We start from the raw sequence: 22,931 nt of genomic DNA on the forward strand, positions 1-22,931 counted from the left end.
CAAACTAAAATAAAATTTTCTTTAAAAAATTTGTATCTGAATAAACAAAATGGTTATATAATCCAGTGTTTTATTATACTGACTTGGGTTATTCTATTTATATTCCGTACATTAACAATAACATTTTACTTTAAGAATAAATACATTTATTTATTTTTAAAGGGAAATATCCAAAGTGTTTGTTATTTTGTTATTAAACAAGTAAAAATGTGCATAACATTTGGGTAGCAAATGATTTTAAAATGTTTACCAAAATAGATGGAATTAACAGCGAATTTATCATTACACACATAAATGGGCTTCAAATAATAAAATAACGAAAGTTCAGGTTTCTGATATGACAAACAAAGCAAAATACTGTTCGAAAACAGTTATAAAATCTATAATAATGTACATGTTATTCATGAATTGTGAGAATCAAATTAATATGTCAGAGAATCCTAAATTAGAAAAATTTTATTTTCCTACTATTTGATTATATCTCTTTAAGCAAGTTAAAAATTGACATGCATATCAAATTGACAGTTAAAAGTGGTGATAAGGAAAACGGGCATTCTTATTCATTGCTAATTCTACACACATAGGAGTAAAACCTTAAACAACCATTTCTGAAAAGCAATCTCAAGTAAAATGTATGAAAAGCTTTTAAAACATTCACGCATTTTAACCACTTCTTGAATTTAGCCAAAAACAAACAAACACAAAACAAAGTACTAAAATGGAAGGAAGAAGCTTTAGGCACAACATATTTTTCTCCAACTTATTTTTAATAGTATAAAGCAAGAAACAACTTAAATGTGCCATAATAAAGGAATGGTTAAGTAAATTATGGTACACCCACGAAATGAAATATTGTGTGGTCATTTAAATTAAGGTTTATTAATAATACCCACTATGTGGAAAATATTTAGTGTTAAAAGTCAGAATATAAAATTTTATTTACAGTATTATCATAATCATAAAAAGATAAAAGATTGGAAGAACATAAAATGGATGTTAACACCATCTTTGATGGTATGATTATGTGTAATTTTCCAATTTTTCTGAGTTTTGCTTTTTTATACAGTTAATTAAAAATAAAAATCTATGTGTATACTTTCCCTGTTACTTTTGATATAAAGTGATATTTTAAAATACAACAGAAAAATACTCTATCAATGAATTGGTCACTTGTTTTTTGTCTTAAGTACATTTTTTCCCTCTTCATTTGAAATAATGAACCAAGACATTCTACACCCTTGCCCAAAACTCTCTGGATTCATGCACAATCTCTTTATGTTAATAAAATAATTTTATAAACAAGTTAATATTTTGAGTATCTTTCAAATCAATTTTCTCTTCTCAATACCCACTATTCACTCACTGCCTTAATGCAAGCCCTCATTATCTTTTATTTTTGTCTGTCTTATTGAGTAGGTTTCTAACTGACTTCCTTGCTTTTAACCTTTGTCCTGTTATTCTTCATGCAAATCTGCTAGTTTTTCTACTCAAAACCCTTCTAAGGTTTTCAATTACCAAAGCTGTGCTGGGGCACTAACCACATTCTGGAGAGGAGAGGGAAGAGGATCTGTATTGTTTAAGGAATGCTTTCATAAATATATAATTTACACAGTCCATAGGAATGGGCCTTCTTTCCCCGGGAAACACTGATTTAAGAAGACAAAGTTCAATTTTATTTCATAAAAAAATGGACAATAAACATATGAGAACATGCTGAACTTCATTCAATTAAAGACAAAAATATAATGCCATAATGCCATTATTTTATACTAACTAGGAAAGAGATAAAAGATGGATAATGACACAGTGTTGGCAAGGGTCTGGAGAAATAAGAACACTTTTTGCACTGTTGGTGAAAATGCAGTTTGACAATGCCACTGGAAGGAAAAATCCATTACCTTTTGACTCAGCAATTCTACTTTGAGAAATTGACTATATATAGACACACACACTTTCTCTCTCTCTCTCTCTTTCCCTCCCTCTCTCTCACAGTAGCAATGTTTAAAAAAAGAAAAAGAAAACAAGGAAGAAAATATTTCATGACTATTAGTAGAGGAGTGGTTAAAAATTATGACATACATGTATGATGGAATTCTATGAAGCAATTAAAAAGATCTGCATAGAGTACTCACAAGATACTATTAAATGAAAAAAGCTAGGTACAGAACAGTCAGTATGGCATGATCCCATCTGTTGGATTGGTAGGAGGATGGATAGATGAATAAATTTATGTTTATATTTTAAAAATACCAGGAAGGATACACACCGAACAGTTCTGGGAAAATTTGACAGTTCTGGGGAATTGAGGCTAGAACAAGGGATTCAAGGATTTTTTTTCCCCTAAGGAAATATTTTCTATACATAAAGAACTACATAATGATATAAAGAATAATAAAATGAATATATATGTACTTGTCACCCAACTTAAAAAAGTGAATATAATTAACGCAACTAATAACTCCATTGTGTTTCTCCATTGTTTATTTTTAACATCCCCCATCTCTACCATTTGGATCCCCTGCAGGTAAACACTATCTTGAAGTCATTATTTTTCATTTTCTTATTCTTCTTTAGAGTTCTACCATACAAGCATAATCCTTAAACAATATTTAGTTATAGATGCTTTTGAGCTTTATTTTACTGATATCATACTATGTGGGACAATCTGAGACTTACTCTTTTTGCTCAATTTGGGGGTGAAATTTATTCACGTTGATATATATAGCAAGGACTCAGTTATTCTCATCTCTGTGTAGCAATGATAGCTAACACATATTAATCATTTTCTGTGTATCAGACATAGTCCCAACAAGTACTTTACATGGGTTAATTTATTTAATCTCCACAACAATCCTTTGAGGTAGATAGTATTATTTTATCTTCCCTACTCCATGTAAAGAAACTAAAGCTCAAAGGAATTAAGTAACTTTCCTGAAATGAAACAGTTACTTAAAGTGTCTGAGCCAGGACAGACATTACAATTTATCCATCTATGGATGTTTGAGTTGATCTAATTTTTTGCTATTTCAAAAAATGTGCTACGAACAATTCTGTATAGGCTGCATGGTACACAGGTACAAGAGTTTCTCTCACATATATCCAGGAGTAGGAATGCTGATTTACAGGATATACATATGTTCCAGTTTATGTAATAATAAAGATTACTTTCCAAAGTGGTTTTAACAATTCACATACCCACAAGCAGTGTTCTGTATTCCTACCAAGACTGGGCCTTATCACAACCGTTCACTTTTATATATGTATATGCTATTTAATTTCTATGATAATGGATTAGTCTTACTAAAAATTACATAGTGGCTTCCCTTAGGAGAACAAGAAACTTTGAGAATGAACAAAAGAACTAAAGAATGCATAGGTCTGTTGCTTTAAAAAAAAAAAAAAGTCAATATATTTTCTACCATAGCTCATCCTACTGTTTCACACTTATCTCTTTTTGTTTCAGAATACTGATGTACTTGTTTCTACTACCACCTGACATCTCATAATTCTCAGTTTTTGTACATGTCACTTCCTCTTCACAATGGCTATCTTCAAATATTCCACTAAAAAACTCCTCTATACTTAACCTTCAAAAGCCTTTGTTGATCCACTTCCAGGTTAATAATTCCCTCCTTTGAATTTCCTTAAAAATACATACATCTATCACGCTATACTCTAACTATTCTCTTACTTATATTTTTCCCATGAGCTGGTTCTACACTTTGAATGTTTATGTTCCTCCAAAATTCATATGTGGAAACAATCAATATGGTGGTATCAGGAGGTGGGGCCATCCGGAGGGGATTAGGTTCTGAGGGCTGAGCCCTCATGAATGTGATTAGTGTCCTTTTAAAAGAGGCCCCAGAGAACTGTCTTATCCTTTCCACCATGCGAAGACAGCCCAGAAGGTACCATTTATGAACCTGAAAGTGGGCCTTCACCAGACACTGAATCTGTCCACTCATTTTTCATGGACTTCCCAGCCACAAGAACAGCGAGACATAAATTTCTGTTGTTTATTAGCTACCCAGTCTGTAATATTTTGTTGCAGCAGCAAGAACAAACTAAGACAGCCAGTAAGGAGAGACTCTGCCTGTGTTTTAGCCCTAAAGCTTAGAACTATGTTTGGCATACAGTAAGAACACTATAAATAATCTGTAGTGTGCAAATATCCACAAATCAGATCACATTAATACAGGCCTCAGGAGTAAATGTGGTATAACAGAAAAAATATATAGAAAGAGAGCTTCTTAAACAAATCTTCACACTAAAAATACCTTTCTGTTAAAAGTTCAAATTATGCAAAAAATAAAAATCCTTCCCATAATCCTACTCCCTTGGAATAGCCCATTACTATTTGACATTTATCTTTTTAGACTTCCTAATGTGTAAGTATATGTTTACACTCTATGTCTTAAACTCACATCTGGCAAAGGCCTTCTTGCTGTGTCAACTGATGGAGGAAGGGTGGAGTGAGGGAGAGGGACAGGAGAGGAATAAGAGACGGTGAGAGGTGGAGAAAGAGGGAGAAGGAGGTGGAGAAAGAGGAGGAAGAGGGAAGGAGGTGGAGAAAGAGGAGGAAGAGGGAAGGAGGGAGGGAGAGAAAAGGGCCAAATTTATTTTTATAACAAACCTACTCTTTCCATAACTAACCCACACCTGCAATAGTGACATAAATCCATTCATCAGGGCAGAGCCCTCATAACCTAGTCACCTCTTATTAGGCCTCACTTCCCAGCACTGTTGCTTACAGGTTAAGTTTCTAATGCATGAACTGTGGGGAACACATTCAGACCATAATACCCTCTGTATAATTTGATTCCATTTATATTCTAGACAATCTATCAGTTAGTGCTTTTTTTCCCGCTTCAAAACACTCCATGGACCTTTCCCCATATCACTCTGAAATGGCTGCAAAGAAGTCCAGTGTTTATATATGTCATTTATTACTCAGCCAATACTCTAATTACGGGCATTATTAGATTGTTTCCAAATTTTTGTTATATACATTTTAATGTACCTCCTTATACATACATTTTGTGCATTTTTAATATTATTTCCTTAGGATTAATTATCATAAATAAAATTATTAAACAAAGGAATTGCATATATTCAATTATATTAACAGGCTACCCTTTGGAAAGCTTATGTACCAACTGAAAACACCTCAATAGTTTATGACAGAGGGACCACTTCCTTACATGTCTGCCCACATTGGGCCTTACCACTTACCAATCTTTGCTAATCTAACAAGAAAAATACTATTTTCTAAAAAGATTATCAGTACAATTTCCATAATGAAAATTAATATTAACCAAAAAATTAATTTTCTTAGCTTGTACGTGATTGGGTAAAAAAGTGTTCAGACTTAATAAAATTTCTGTTTTTTACTGGATTATAATCTCTGAAAAGTAACAACTACTACGGAAACACAAAGTGAGGTGGTAAAAAATACCAAAAATCTTCTACAAGAGCAAAAAGTTGAACATGAGACATGCATGAAGACTGTACATCCATTAGCATGGTCTCTAGCTTTTAAAAAACCATCTGTAGCAGCTATATACATGCACATTCAGTGAGGTCAGTATTATGTGCCAGCACAGGCTCACCTATATTATCTATAAAGTAACCCATGCCAATATTTAATGTACAGTGGAAATCTGTTTTACTCTCAGTTGTTGGTATAATAATTATTCTTCTATGGTTGCTAAGGGATTGTTCAGCATTTTCTTTTTCCAAGATAACTACAGCAATTTTCTGCGGAGAAGCAAAAGGATACAGAGTAAAGCAATAAAATAATTCCAGCTGTAGCTCTCTATCAGAACATATGGCCAGATGACAGCTACAGAGAAAATAAAAACAGATTTTGCTTCTCTCCTTCCTTTGCCTCTTCTAGTATTAATTATGAGCAGAAAAAATCTAACGTTGTTCTAGCAAACCTTTTTAAAAAGTGATTCCCAATAAATAAATCAAGTATGGAAGAAAGTGATGTCAAAGTCTACATACTGCTCAAGAATTTCATTTTTTGTAGTTGTATATCACAAATCACAAACTTGAAAAATGTGTGGCTGGGTCATATGCAACAAAAGAAGTTTTTAACTTATACTATTGGTTTATCAAATGATGAAAGAAGTTTAAGACTTTCTTTAGTATAAAATCTTTGCATTGTAGCATTTCATATGTTAAAAAGGCTATCAAAGCAATTATTCTTCTGGTATTTAAAATTACATGCTTAAATTATGCCAACTTAGAAATAAAAGAAAAAGAAAAAAAATTTCCCACAATTTCTCAAGCCCACCAAAATCATTACAAATATTTCACTATAGTGTTTTGAGTAGTAATTCATTTTAGATTTGGCCACAATTGTCTCCTATTCTGGTCCTTAGAATTCTTTAGTTACTTTTGATCAGTTTAAGGATAAGATTAAATTAACCCTTGAGTTTTTAATTTTGTATTTGTCTATGAGCTTTGTCTAGAAACATTAACAGCTTATTGTATTTTCTTTAAGCAACCTGAACACATTAATCTGCGATGCAACAATATGGAATATGAAAAATGTACCAAGACATAATGTCTAGCAACAGTAGTAAAGGAAAACAAGTCCATTTTACCATGGCCTATTTGACAAAAGAGCAAAACTACCTTTCTAACAAAAAGCCAGTTCATCTTAAATGTGTATTAGGTTTGCAGAGATTATTTACTGTCTATATAGATTTATGTTTGAGTTAATAAGCAGCAGTTACATAGTTCCTGCTACTTATATAAATCTTTATACAACGCTTTAACCAGTAAACCTATTTCTAGGATTTCATCCTAAGGTCACAATCAAAGATGCAAACAAAAATTTATGTAAAAGGCTGTGGAAAATAAATTTTCAACAATATGTGAATAGTTAACTAAACTGCAGTATAGCTACCCAATAAAATGGCTAAAAATCTCTGAAGTCAGACTGTGTAAGTTCAAATTTTATAATTCATACTACTTAAATTCCAACTAAGACCATCGCCACCACAACCAATACAAACAAAAGTCTTATCAAAAATACAATCAAAATGGCTGTTGGAAAAATGGAATGGTTTGGTCAGGGCCCTCGCCAGTTGGGTGCGGTTCATCAGCATTTGTAAGCAAGTGTGTGTGCATGTGCGTGTGCGTGTGTGTAGTTAGTGCGCATGCATGCCAAGGTATCTTTTTGGTTTTGTTGCTATTCTTGTGTTCTTTTCCAGAGAGAGGGGGAGAGGGAGTTTTAGTGAAGCAGGCAGGCGGGCGTTTGCCCGGCACAGCCATGCTTTCCAACCTATGGCTCCAAGGACCGTTTGGCCGGTTACCTAGCTCATAGAGACCTGCATGAAGGGGTCTGGTGACCCAGCCTGGCATATGAAGGGTTTCTGACCCAGTCTGTGAATGGGCTTGAGGTGTCTGGGAGCTCCAGACCCAGCCCACATGCAACAATCGGCCCAGTTGGCAGGATTACCAGCAGGTAAAAGAGCCCGACAACTAGTGTGGTCGCCTAGCTTTACAACTGGCGTCACGAACAGGATTAAGAGCTAGACAACTGGCATTGTGAGGACTCTAGGCTAAGGCAATGGCCAAGAGATTTTAAACTGACTGCGTTTAAAAAATACGTTCCCCGTGCTTTTAAAAAGAAGTACGCAGTTGTATATAATGTGTAAGAAGAAAGAACCTCCTAGGCAGAAGCGCCCAAAGTATTGATAGCAGTTATCTTTGGGTGAGTATAAATGATCGCTAATTTCATTTAAATAATTTTCTAAATATCCAAATATTCTACATAAAGATACAGTAGTCTAAGAGTCAAGAAAAAACTTAAATAAAACATTATGCAAACAGGTTATATACAAAGGGTTTTTTTGCTTCTTTATTGGATAATAAATAAAACCCAACCCAAAATATATCAGGGCTTTTGGAACTTAACTGTAGGATAGAACTTACTGAAGGATGGTGACAGGTAGTATTATCATTAAATACTTTCTACTAGCTAAATAAAGTCTATCTGTTAATGTTGTTTTCAGATATAGAGCCTTTATTAAAATATTACCACCTTTGAAAAACAGTACATGAACAATTCATAGCCCCCTTGCCTAAAGCAAAATTACTTTAAACAATAAATTTAAATCATAGCACTTTTCATCATTTTGACTCAGAAATGACATTATCTAATTCTAAAAAAGATTAAGTTACTCAAGTATTTCTCAATGGCCAAAGGAGAAAATATGACAGCTTTTCACTTCAGATTGTGATCAGGTCTCATCTTCTGCCCAAAAGTATATTTTAAGATCTTTTCCTCTTATAATTTCAAGCCTGTTGTGAGATGAGTTTTGTTATCAATCCAGCATATCTGAACAATAAGAGTTGTAAATGTTATAACTGACAACTCTGGTTAGAAAAGCACTAAAAATGATCTTAAAACAAGCACAAGCTAGCATTTTTTTTTAAAAGCGCAAAACCTTAATTTCCCCACTAAAACAGTCAAAGGCTAGCCAGTTAACTCAATAGGTAGAGCGTGATGCTGATAACACCTAGATCAAGGGTTCCAATCCCTATACCAGCTAGTAGCTCCCCAGCCCTCAAAAGAAAATAAACAAATGAAAAGAATATCATACACTAATACTGGCTGTTTTTTAAAAATCCTAATTTTTATGATTTTTCTTCACTATAGTACACATCAGGGATAAAAGGTGAACAAAATAGGATTTTAAATCCAAATGATCTGTTATGAAACTGTTCGAAGACAGGAAAGGTAGACTTCTTTCTATTGGCTTATGATATAACTGAGGAAGGCACTGAATTGGTGAAAGCAGAAACTTGCCCACCAGCAAACAACCAATGTCTAGGACAGTTATTAGCATATCATAGGTACTCAATTATTTACTGAGTGAATTCATGAATATTCAAAACGGAAAGGATTTCCACTCAGACATTTAATGCCTTCGAGGCATGTTTATGAACATAATCATTACCTCCTAATCATTACTTCCTCTGGGTTAAAAAAATTAGATAATAGGTTATTTTTCTAAACTATATTAGTTGTCCTTGCAAATGATGACCAATAAAGTAAACCTGATATAATCACTACCTTAAGTCACAGTCAACTTGTATTCAATATAATCTCAAATGAAACTTAATATGGTGCATTTTATTCCTAGAAGTTAAATAAAGTAGAATACATTATAACCTTCATCATATTCCAAAAGAAGAATGATCTTCTAAAACTTTGGCACACGGTGAAATAAATAATACTGAGGTAAATTTAAGAGTTTTCTTTTGCAGTTTTAATTTCGGACGTTGACTTAAGAAATTAGCTATTGTTCTAATCATCATAAGGAAAAGTTAAACTTCTTTTTCTGCTCATGCATTGGTTATGTATTGCTGCATAAAAAGTTACCACAAAATTTAGTATCTTCAAACAACAAACATCTATTATCTGTGATTTCTGTGAGTCAGAAATTGGAGAGCAACTTAGTTGGGTGGTTCAGGCTCACAGTCCCTCATAAGGTTGCAGTCAAGATATTAGCCACAGCTAGTTATATGAGAGCTTATTTGGGCTGGAGGACTTGCTTCCAAAATGGTCCACTTCACATGGTTGTTCTTAGAAGGTCCCAGTTCCTTGCTGGCAGTTCTAGTTGGCAGAAGGCCTCAGTTCCTCACCAAATGGATCTTTTCATAAAGCTAATCAAGTGTCCTTGCATAAAGCAGTTGGCTTCTCTCGGAGTGAACCAAGAACGAGCAAGATGGAAGCCACACTTTCTTATGACCTATCCTCAAAGGTCACACTTCATCATTTCCATTACATTCTATTTGTTAAAGTGAGTCACTAAGTACAGCCGACACTCAAGGAGAGGGGAATGAGACTACAGTGAAGTGGAGTATAAAAGAATTTGTAGACACATTCTAAAACCACCAAGTTTGCTGCTCTTTGGACACAAATACTTAAACATTTTCTCAAATGCAAAACACACTCACCCTCTTCCAAAGACTCCCCCAAAATCTCATCTCTTTACAATAACTACTTCAAATCTAGGATGTTGGCATCTATGCAGGTCCACATACAGATGACTCTTCTTGGGTACAGTTCCTTAAGTACAGTTCCTTCAATATAGTTCCTCTCAATCTGAAGACCCGTGAGCTAAAGAGATGATTATTTACCCAAAATACAATGGTAGGACAAGCAGAGGATAGCTGCTATATGATCTTCTTGTTCAAAAATGGAGAAAATAAAAGGAACAATGGGGTCACTGGTCCACAGCAATTCTGAAATCAAGGTGGGAGTGCTGGAAATTCCTTGAGAATAACGTAGGACCTGGATATAATTCCCCACAGCTTTTGGCTCTGCCATTTGAGATCTGGGTTCTGATTTCTGAATCACCCTTCCATTTTCATAAAAGGTAATTCATGTTTGCATCTGCACAGTGTTTTTCAACCTGCTTCCTACCAGTGGAATCTTGGGGACCCAAAGGGCCTCTCTTCAGTCCAAGTTGGTGGCATTCCAGACAACTACATTGGCTGAAAAGCTTTTGGATAACTTTGTTGGTCTCTTGTGAATCTCATTGGGGTTTGCTCCATTAGATAAAAAGTACACTCACAAATCTCTCAAACTCTTCTCTACCTTAAACTTCTGCTAAGGGACATACCCTTCAGCTTCATATAAACCAAAGAACTTTGATTGAAAGGTTCTCTGAGGTATGACCTTAGATCTTTCTGAGATCTTAACAAAGGAATTTACATTACACCCTTGGCTTCATCCTTAGACAATGCTTTTCTGAGAGGGTCCTGAATTTGATCTTTGGAAACCATTTCTTAATTTTAGTATAGTAATGACATACTGAGTGGCTGAGAATTTTCAAAACCAGCAAGTTTAGCTCCTTTTTGTTTAGGAACCCTAACTTCGTGCAGTGAGAAGAAACCATACAATAGTTTTAACCTTTTAACAGAAAACCTCTTTAGCTGGATCATCCAATTCATTAGGTACATTTTCTGCTTTCCACATTACTGCAGGTGATAATGTTGCTAAACTTTCTGCCACTACAAAAGAATTCCTTTTCTTCAGTTTGAAATATGGTTTTCTTCATTTTCATTTAAGCCCTCACTGACAGTCTGCTCAAAGACCTTTAAGCTTCTAGTAACAGCCTCCTCAGGACGTCACTAAAAAACTCTCCTCAAAGACCTTCCAGCTCCCATTTACTGTCCAGTCCAAAGTCACTCCCACATTTTAAAGTATTTGTTAAGGCAACACCCTATTTATAGATACTGAAATCTTCATTGGTAATAAATCATTCCCTAAATTAGTGGCTTAATATAACAAGCATTTATTGTTTCACAGTCTCTGTGGGTCAGGAATTCAAGAATAGCTTAACTAGGTGGTTCTAGCTCAGGGTCCCTCATTAAGTTGCAGTTAAGATAATAGCTGCAGATATCTGAAGGCTTGTTTGGAGCCGAATGACTTGCTTCCAAGATGACTAACCCATATGGCTACTGTCTGAAGGCTTCAGTTCCTTACCACATGGACATCTACATAGGGTTGCTTGAGTGTCCTTATAACATGGCAGGAGAGCATCACCCAGAAATAGCGCTCTGTGAGAGGGAGCCAGACAAAAGCTGCAATGTGTTTTATGACCTATCTGTGGAAGTCACACTCTCTTTTCTACCACATTCTCCTTGTTAAGATAACAACTCACTAAGTATAGTGCACACTCAATGGGTGGGAATGTTTACATTCCACCAAATGGAAGAAAATAAAAATATTTGTGAATCTACTTTAAAAGCATCACAAAATTAAAAAAAAGAAAACATAAGAATTAAAACTTGATACAAAAGTTACTTACTGAAATTACATTTAAATTGAAACCTATTACTAGTTTCTCCAGTGACACTGCAAATTTTCTATTCTATTGTGGATATAAAACTAAGCAAGCACTTTAATGTTTAATGAAACTAAGATATAAACAACCCCTTTAGGCGAGTGTGTGTGTTATGTTTGTGTAAACTGTTGGAGTGAGGGCACTGAAGCAGAGATCCCAAGGAGCTAACAATAGAATAATTACTCTTGCTGCATTTGCTATACAATAATCTCCTTTACTAGCTTTCTTCTCCCTATTTCTAACTTTTTATTATTTTACCTGCCTCTGTAATAAATTTATTATGCCTCATCCATATCCTCCACATTTTTTACTCTGTACCAAAGCCCTCACTTATACGGTACTTGCAGTGAACATGATTATGAAAACATACAACAGTTTTTACAATATCCATTAATTGCTATATGTACAAAATCTTGCAAACTATGTTTTTTACATAATGTTATATACAGATATTAGGTGAAACCAAATCAAAAGAGTATTAAAACTAAATAAAAGACATAGTGTTAATATGTGAAAACTCTACTTTTTTAAATTGAATTTTAACCTAATTTACTTTCATCACAAGGAAGGAATTCCAAAAGTGTATCTTCCATTTCCAGCCCCACATTTTAATTGATACCAGAACAAAATGAAACCTTGTAAAATATTTAACTAAAAAATATATTTATTTTTGTATTGTATTACATATTTCCTATATTTAATTAAAGGCAATTCACTGTATTTTTAAAATAATAATTAACTATCAATGAAATCAAACATTCACACACACAAGAACTCTCAAATATATAAGAGGATGGGTAATTATGATATATCCATTAAAAAAATACAACTGAAACATTAGAAACTGTAAACTTGAAAAATATTGAAGGACAAAAAAATGTTACTATGTATTTAAGTGATCAAAGCACTGTGGTATAATGATACCATCATAACACACGTTTATGCATTTATGTATACAGATAAATATACCAAAAGCCATATTTTAAAATATGTATGTAGGTTATCATAAATACTAGCACATTTGTTTTTTCTTTAAATTCTGTTATATAACTCAAATTTTCTAAAATAAACATATTTATACTTTCTAATTTAAAAAGTATTAAAATAAGGAACTACGTACATAAAACACTTTGCCATGTCCTTAGGTCACAACTATTCTAAAAAAATATGAATACTGGAATACTAACACAACACATGTATATAAATTTGGGTTCTTTTACTATTACCATAAAAATAGTAATACTTACTACAGGAAATTTGAAAAATACTGAAAAGCTTTAAAAAGAAAGCTGTATAGCTCAGAATCCCACAATCCAAGGGTAACCAACAAACATTTAACGTTTTAGCTGAGTAATAAGGACAATACCATTTTTGTGTTTTTACTGCTCACCATATTACAAGCAAATTCTTAAACAATAAAGGTTTTAATAGTTGCATGACAGATGTACCTTAAATTATTAAACCATTCCTATCATTGTCCTATGGTTAGCTATTTAGATAGCTTATTTTTTTTATCAAATAATATATATAATTATATATATATAACCTAATCCATGTATAAAATGTTTTATGCATCTCTATTTCCTTAGTATACATTACTGAAAAATAAATCACTAGATCAACAGGCAAGAGTACTTCTTTTTGCAGGGGTGGCTGCCTGGTATGGGGATCCAAACCTCGGGTTTTATAACACTGAGATCTAACTAACTGAGCTAACCAGTCAGCTCTCTATTTTTAAGGCTTTTTAATACATATTGCCAAACTGTTTTCTAGGGAAAAAATGCACCAATATACATTTTCTCCAGCAGAGCATCGATATGTCAACCTCACAGACACATGCAACATAGGGTGGTATCCTTTTTTTAAACCTTTGATCATTTGGTAATTAAAAATGCTAATTTGGTCAAAAATTTAGATCCATATACCAGACAGCTGCTAATAAAAAAAAAATGTTAATTTACTTTAATGTATACTACTTGCTGATTACCAGAAAGCTATAACACAATAGTGTCCCCATATGCTTATTAGCAATTTATAATTCCTTTTCTGTGAATTTTTTACATAAGAATCTTGCCTATTTTTCTTCTGGGGGATGGGATATCTCTGATGGTTAATTTTATGTGTCAATTTGGCTAGGCTATGATACCCAGTTGTTTGGTCAAACATCAGTCTAAATGTTGCTGTGAAGGTATTTTTAGATGTGACTAACATTTAAATCAGTAGACAGTAAAGGAGATTTCCCTCCATGATGTAGATAGCCTCATCCAATCAGTTGAAGGCCTTAAAAGAAAAGACTGAGGTCCTCTGAAGAGGAAGAAATTCTGCCTGGAGACTGCCTTTCAACTCAAGACTACAACATCAACTCATGCAATTTTTAGCATGCCTGCCTGCCTGCCTGTCCACCTGCCCTGTGGAGTTCAGACTTTCCAACCCCTGCAATTTTGTGAGCCAATTCCTTTAAAAAAAAAAATCAAAACAAAACAAAAAACACTTTCTCTATATATATTAGTTCTATTCCTCTGGAAACCCTGACAAACAGTGTACTGGAAATTTTTGTAATGATTTATTAGCTGCTTATTATTAAGGCTAGTGATTTCCTCTACATCCTTTATTTTTAGAAATTCCTTTCAAGCCAGACTACTTACTTGTAAGTCATCTTCTCCTTCAGCTTCATTTTTTGATGCTGGGCATCCTAAAAAAAATAAAAAATAAAAAAAATAAACCAAGTAAAAAGTTAATTAAGCACAGAATTTTTGTTTCAGATTTTAGTATTAATGGCTAACTGATTATGTCATTACAACACTTTAGAAGAGTGTTATTATTCAGAGATCATTCTGGGCTGCCTGACAATCAGTCAGACATTAGCCAATTGTTTTTGCTCCTTTGTTAGAATAAAGTGATTATTTCCCTCTTCTACAGGTAAATTTCCAGTTACTTATTAAAGAGATGTTTTCTCTGAAAGCATACCACCTCTAGCAAGCCCTACCCTAATTTTTCCCAAATACTCAAAACGCTAGGCACATTACATGCATCACACTCTTTGTTGTTTAGGTTATCCCAACATGTGATTTATTCAATTTTTCTAAATGCTCTGACCCAGGAAAGAGTATTTGGTACCCAGAACCAGGATTTTAGCTGCTTTAGTTCAGAAAGAAAATGAGTCTTAATCCAATATTGGTAGTCAATGGCCAATTGTTGCCATTGACTTTTGTGCATCAATGTCTCTGTATAGGTTTTCATAGTGTTCAAAAGTACCTTTAGATTCCTATAAATTAATAAAAATGCATTTGTCCTAGCAAAGTATTCTGAGTTTATGCTACCCCGAGACACATACCTAACATGAAGTAGGCATGAGATAAGGAGAAATTTGCCCTTTGGAAAGAAGAGCATAGTCTATTCTTAGTATAGCATAAAACACTAAGTAAAAGAAATTTAATAGGATTGTTGAAAGTCTACACTGCAGCTGATAATGATGCTAACCAGTATGTTTAAAAAACGTTCACAAATAAGACAGGCTGAGTACTGTAGTCTATTCTACCTGGCTAGGAGTTTGTAAGCTCCTCATAAACTGCTTTTTAAAACACTAAATCCAATCTATTTGATCCTAGTGAAAAAAAAAGTATACACTTATGGGACATGAGCATGGGCTTAAAAGTAATTCAGAACTTGAAAATAAATTATATAAAATGCAACAGCCATGGACAATAATTTCTTCTTTAAAGCACTGGTTCTTCAAACCTGGCTAAAAATTAGAACCAAGTACGGAACTTTTAGAAAATACTCTTATACTGATGCCAGAGTATAGCCCCAAACCAAAAGATGTCAAAATCTCTGTGGGATGATGCACAGGGCATCATGCATTTTTTAATTTTGAAGTTTCTTGCACTACAATCACTGCTAGGTTGAATCCTAGGATCTATGGTCAATGTTTTAATTTTTTTTTTCAAATTCAAAGCATAATCTTTTGACTAGAGCAACAATTTCCTCACCATATTCCTCTCAGAGCTTTTAAAAAATAAGGATGTCTCAGTTCTACGCCCCAGAAAGTAAAATTCAATTGATCTAGAGACCAGAGATTCTTTTTTTTTAATTGAAACATAACTGATTATGAATATTTGTGGGGTACAGAGTTGAATGTCAATACCCTGTGTACCATGTGTGATGATCAAGTAGGATAGATAACTGGCAAACTTATCATTATAAAACATAATCATTTCTTTCTGTTGAGGACATTCAATCTCCTCTATTCTATTCACTTGCTAACTAACATGCAGTAAATTGTTAATTACAGATGCCTAGCTCAACTGTACATCAATAGAACTTATTTTTCCTAACTTCCATTAACCCATTTCTTGCTATTCTCTTACCCTGAGACCAGTGATTTTATTTTTCAAAAACTTCCCAGGTGATACTAATGTGCAGCTCAGGTTGAGAGAACATTGATACAGGAAGAATTTGTGGGTTCTTGTAATAAAGATAAAATGACTAATGATTATCATTTCATGGTAATTTTTTCTGAATCAGAAATTAAAGATTGCTTGTTTATCACATTCTTATCTTTTAAAGTAGCTAAATAAATTATTTAACCACAATTTCATGCACTATCAAAACAGATCTGTACTAAGCATTTCCCTGTTCTAGCGTGTGGTCTCATAATTATTTTCAATTAATTTCTTCAATTTTTCCTATTAAGATGCCATCTTCAAAATATACAAATCATAATGCTATCTAAGATTTTGATTCAGTAACTTTACATAGAAAGTTACTTCCATTAATAGAGATAATTTTCCCTCTTAATTAGAAAAAAAAATCAAATCTTAGTTATTTCTTCCTTTATGGAAAGAAATAGGTTTTAATGTGATTTCTTTCTGTTTAAATAAGCATAAGCTAGTCTTCTATGAAACTATATTCTTCCCACATTCAAAATCTGCATGCTTTAGAGTTAACCATCTTAATAGACTACATATCTTACAAAAGGGATAGAGTGGGTTGTGTCTTTGCTGATCCTCAAAAATCAAATCAAGTAAAGAATTTTGTCATTGAATAACTAAGTTCTACATATATTTGAATATTTCAAGTTATCTCTTTATCTAATTACCAAAAAAAGGGTGTGACTGATATCATAACATACATACAAGTGGAATACCTCAGAGTGATTTTGACAGCTCTACATTACTGCTCCACTCTTCTTCAAGCACTTATTTTAAAACATATTAGTTACCTGAAGGCTGCTGTTAATGGGCTCTTCAAAATAATACATGCACTGGCACAGACTGTGATGTGACAAATATAAAATAGGCTAAGGAGCCCATTATTTTTTTTTTTCCACCTAATGTGAACTTTTCAAAGCCTGGTCATGTGTCACAAAAGCTAATTTGCTTAAAGTGGCAGAACTATTTGGGGTCAACTTTAAGAAATAGACCTCTACTATACATAATTGGTAAACATATTAATAAAAAGAGTAAGAAAACCTACCTTGAGAAATATCCTCTATAGCTCTTCGAATGCCTCTATCAAAAGCCCTAGCATCAGCAGGACTTTGAAAAGTAAGGCCAAACTTCTTGTCATCAATCTTCCAGTGGTGAAATGTTGGAGTGACCTTATTATAAATGAGGTCTTTTTTAAGCATACACTCCAAAACCACCTGTCAAAAGTCAAACACCAAAAAATTAACATACATATATCGAATGCATATATGTAGCTCTTTGATACAAACCGAGGTGAGAAAAAAGCTATTACTTTCTCAAATAAAAATTTTTAAATAAATAAAGACATCTTGCTATTAAACAACTTCACAAAGCCATTCAATAAAGAGATTAAGATGGAATCAAAAAAAGTCATTCAATAAAGAGATTCAGACAGAATGATACAATTTGCAAACAGTATGGTTATCATACACCCATTTTAAAGAATGCACATATACACATACTCCTACTGCATATAAAATTACCAGAAGAATATGCCAGGAATTACTTCTGGGAAAGAGGTAGGGTGGTAGTTGTAATAGAAATTAGGTTTTTAAAGTCACTTTCCTAAATTTCTTAAAAGATCTATTAATATTTTGTTCGAGGATTTAATGGTCATAAGCAGTAGATCAAATATACACTTTGCCACTTTCTCAAGTTATGTATTTACGTGAATTACCTAACCTTTTAAAGCCTTAGTTTCATCATCTATAAAACAGGAATAGCAAAATTAAACATCTCATAGCTTGAATGGAATTACTAAATGACCATTCATGTAAACAGCTTTACACAATATGTGAACGATATACCCTTTTTGCTTTTTATTTTTATTTTGAAATTATTTCAAATTGATAGAAAAATAACAATAATATGGAAAATTCTTGTCTGGCCTTTACCCCAGCTTGCGACATTTATTTTTAATGTTCTCTCTTTTTGTGTATGTACATGTATAAACTTTATTTCATTCTAACCTACTTCAAAGGAGGTTACATATATTTTAATACTTGAGAATTAAAAGAGCAATGCTGTTCTTTTATGTAATCACAGTACAGTAATCAAATTCAGAACATTTAAAACACAATACTTTAATCTACAATCCATATTCCAATTTTATCCACTGTGCTAGTAACATCTTTTATAGCATTTTTAAAAACTCTTAGTGCAGTATCCATTCCAGCATCATACATTATATTTAGTTACAATGTCTCTTCAGTCTTTCTCAATCTAAAGCATTTCCTCAGACTGTGTGTTTTGTGACATTCATAATACACTTTTAATAAATGTTAACTTATCACTACTACATAAAAGTGAATCTATGAGTGAGCCTTGTGATTAATCTAATGAATCAAAAACTAAAACTACACATCTTAATTATTTTGGAAATACCCTATGAGAAAGGAGGAGGAAAAATTTTTAAAACAATCCAAATAAAACATAGATCCCATTATCCCACTTCACTCCTTCACAGTACTCATAAAGGTGTCAAATCATTTTGCTTACTTGTTTACTGTTTATCTCTGCTGTCCCCCCAACTAGAACATAAACACTACAAGAGTAGAAATTTGGACTTGTTTTCTGCCAAATTCCTGGACCCAGAACAGCAAATGACATGTAATGAATGTTCAATAAGAATTTGGTGAAAGACTGAATAATTTTTCACCACCTCCATTCTATTCCAATTACCATTATCACTTCCATGCCTCCTCATTGCACCTGCTCATAACCCCCTTAGAATAGTTTCACTACTTTGCAGGTGGAGTGATGATCTTTATAAAAAACAAACTTTATTTATCAGACCGCTCCCCTTGCTTCAATGTCTTCAGGGTTTTCTCAGTGCTTTCAAGCTCAAGACCAAAATTCTTATCATGACTTACCAGGCCCTGAAGAAGTTGGTCCTTTGTCTGTTTGAGTTCCATTCTTATTTCCTACTCTCACCCTGACTCTCTATGTTCAAGGTTACATTGACTTCTTTCACATCCTTCAGTGCCCTTGCAATACTGCTACCCTCTCCCTGGAACTCCATTTTTCATCTCTACCTTTTTAATACCTCCTACTCATCTAGATAAGATCTCAACACACACATAACTTCCTGAGAAAAGCCTTTCCTGACCCCTAGACTGAATAAAGTCTCTGATATACAAGGGTGCTTCAAGAACTTTGTAGAAAAATGGAATTAAAACATGTCATTCTACGAACTTTTTGAAGAACCTCTTGAACATTTTAAATTTGAGTGATTATTTGATTAATGCCTATCTCCCCCATTAGTATATAGCAGGGTGATGGGAGAGACTGTGCTGCATTTGGCCATCACTGTATCCCCAATCCTTACACTACAGTAGGCAACATACATTAGATACTCAACGAATATTTCTCTTCAGAAAAATACACGTGTACAAATTTTTGTATAAATTTTCTGGCTTTATGCACTCCCCTAGAAACTCACACATGGATCATGAATTAGAAATCCCTGATTTATACTTTAGGAGTGATTTAGGTTCAACACAAGCAAGGGTGTGCTAAAGACTGCTTGTACTAGCTCCCGAGAGCCAGATGATAAAATTCCAGGAACTTTACAATCCATTATTTAAAGCTAAATTATATAACCTTATAATAAAATAAATTACATTAAACGCTAAGTAGTAAATACTCAAAAACTCATCACTTATATATTATTTTTATTTTTGTTTTACTATTACCCATGTTCTTGAGGTAGTTTATGTCTATCATATATATGTGGTTGAAGTACTCTACAGCTGTCCCTCGCTATCTGATGGAGATTGTTCCTGGGACTCCACAGATACCAAAATCTGTGGATGCTCAAATCTCTTATATAAAATGACATAGTATTTGCTTACAACCTAGGCACATCCTCCCATATACTTTAAACCATCTCTAGATTAATTATAATACCTAATGTAGCACTCTTAATCCTGTTCGTGACACCAGTTGTAAAACTACACAACCACACCAATTGTCGAGCTCTTTTACCTGCTGGTAATCCTGCACCGACTAGGCCGACTGTTGAGCTAGGGCTGGGTATGGAGCTCCCAAACCCCTCAAGCCCACTGACAGACTGGGTCACAAACCTTTCATACGCTAGGCTGGGTCACCAGACCCCACACATGCCAGGCTAGGTCACCAGACCCCTTCATGCAGGTCTATGAGCTAGGTAACCGGCCAACAGGTCCTTGGAGCCACAGGCTGGAAAGTATGGCTATGCCGGGTGAACGCCCAAGGCTGATGCTTGCATGCCTGCTTCACTAAAACTCCTCCTCTCTCTCTCAAGAACACAAGAATAGCAACAAAACCAAAAAAGATACACTGGCGCACATGTGCACTAACTCCACACACACACGCACACACAATTTGCTTACAAAGGATGCTGAACTACACCCAACTGGACCCAAGGAGAGGGCCCTGACCAAACTATTCTGTTCTCCCAACACCTAATACAAGGTATATACTATGTAAATAGTTGTTATACTGTATTGTTTTTATTTGCATTATTTTTTATTGTTGAACTGATGTTTTATATTGCTTTTTTCCCGCAAATATTTTCAATCCACGGTTGACTGAATCTGTAGATGCAGAACCTGTGGATATGGAGGGCCAACTGTATAATGCTGTACTACTGCTCATTTCTTCCCAAAGCCACAGGCAGTGATGTCATGTTGACTGCAATCAGCTGAGGAAGTATGCAAATGCTACAAAATCGTTGTCTTTTGTCCCCTTTTGAAAGCTGATAGTTAAACTTTATCAGCATACCTCTAAATACAAGGGTTTCAAAAAGTTCATGGAAAAATAGAATTAAAAGATACTAATCTTTCCATGAAGTTTCTGAAGACTCCTCATATAATCATTCTTGATAGTCTTATTCATTCAGGAATAAATAATCAAGAAGGTGACTAAGATTCAGTCCTGCCTGTTTAGAAGGCAATATAATGAAATCTCCTCAAGACTTTTGTTTCCTACACTTTTATGACTTTACATGTATTGGAAAAGAAATAATATACATTCAGGGCTTTCATGAGTCAGCACTTTGCTAAGGCATTTCACACAGATTTACCATTTGTCACAACAACCATTTTTGCAGTAATAATAACAACCATAACAATAATAAAATTCATGATTAAATTAAGTTTTAGAATTCAAGAAGAAGTAAATATTGGTGTTATGGATTGCTGTAACATTTTTATTATATTCATAAACAAAGGGAAAAGTAGTGTTTAGAAAACAATGCTAAATCAGAATGGTTTTTAAAAAAAGGGCAGGACATAAAAAACTGAGTTTCATTCCTATAGTTTATATCACATAAAAATATCACTAAATTAATTTTTAATACATGAAAATATTATTGAATTAGCCCCTCTTGAATTTTTCAAAATTAATATTTTTCAACTGTTTCCTCTCAGATAAATTAAATTCCAACATGATCTGCACTAATTTCCACCACTTGTTTTCAAATGATATCTAGTTTTTAGAGGCTCCCAAAACTCACAGAAAAATGAGTTTTAAAAATGAGCTTTAAAATGTACTGAGGAAACGGGAAGGATAACAAGCCCTCTGACCTACACAAAAACCTGTGCAGGAATGTCTTCTACCCAAAAGTCATATAAATATTGAGTTTACACATTATACCAACTGGTACAAAAACAACATGTGAACAGTTATGAACTGGATCTCAATTTTATTTACTTTTATCTATAAATGATACTAGAAAGTAAAAATTACTTTACTGTTGACATTATATATTTAATGTACCATAAAACTATCCTTTAAAAAAAGGCTACTATAGTAGCATGGATTTAGAAACAGGCAGATGAATAGAAAAAAGGCAGGTTATCTACTGGCACAATTACCCAATGTCTTTGTAGATAATTTTTAGGATATGTCTCCTAGAACATTCTGCATCAACAACAAAAAAATTCACACTTTAACATACCAACAGATCTGACCAGGTTTGAGTAGAATATAATTGTTGCAAATAGGCTGGCTGGAGCCAGCTTTAGGAAGGTAACCATAATAATGAAGGAGGAAAAATAAAATTATGTAGGTATGTAAGTCTAAATTATTTTCTAGCTAAATAAATACTTGTGGAACCACAGATATTTTAAGAAGGTCTTGAAGTCTTTCAATCTGGTGGTAACAAAAAGAACAAATTTTTTTTGTTGTTTTTATTCTTGTTTATTCTTCTGTTATGGTTAAATAGGTGTTAATTATGAAAAATACAGACAAAACAATTAACTGGAATTTAAGAAAAATGAAACTACTGTTAGCATAAACTTATTAAAATCTGATATAGATGAAGAGACAGGGAAGTGGTCTCCCTACACCACCAGGCTAAGAGTTAAAAAGAGAAAAAGAAAGGTGGTTAATGAATACAAATGATTAGATGAGTAAAAAGTATCCAAAATAAAATGATTAAATTATGAAAAACAGAAGGGTTAGGAACATGACAGATACACTTCTCAAGGAAGAAGAAAAATGTTAGTACTGTATAAAAGGAATTTAGTGCAGTAATTAGTTAAAGCTTGTAGTCTTTGCAGCCAAGACCAGCTGGGTCCCATCCAGTCTCCACCACTTACTACCTAGC

At 33.6% G+C, this 22,931-nt stretch overlaps 1 protein-coding gene across 1 annotated transcript in view; it reads right to left on the minus strand.

Moving 5' to 3' along the window:
- SPRED1 (sprouty related EVH1 domain containing 1) overlaps positions 1-22,931 on the minus strand; it is a 108,220-nt gene that overhangs the window by 13,610 nt on the left and 71,679 nt on the right. Inside the window, exons 3-4 of the mRNA XM_063091313.1 lie at positions 17,349-17,517; positions 14,519-14,565 (exon numbers count right to left, since the gene is read on the minus strand). Of these exons, the coding sequence (XP_062947383.1) occupies positions 14,519-14,565; positions 17,349-17,517 (216 nt within the window). The remainder of the gene's footprint in view (positions 1-14,518; positions 14,566-17,348; positions 17,518-22,931) is intronic.

Source organism: Cynocephalus volans, chromosome 3 (genome assembly GCF_027409185.1).
Source record: "Cynocephalus volans isolate mCynVol1 chromosome 3, mCynVol1.pri, whole genome shotgun sequence".
Lineage (NCBI taxonomy): Eukaryota > Metazoa > Chordata > Mammalia > Dermoptera > Cynocephalidae > Cynocephalus > Cynocephalus volans.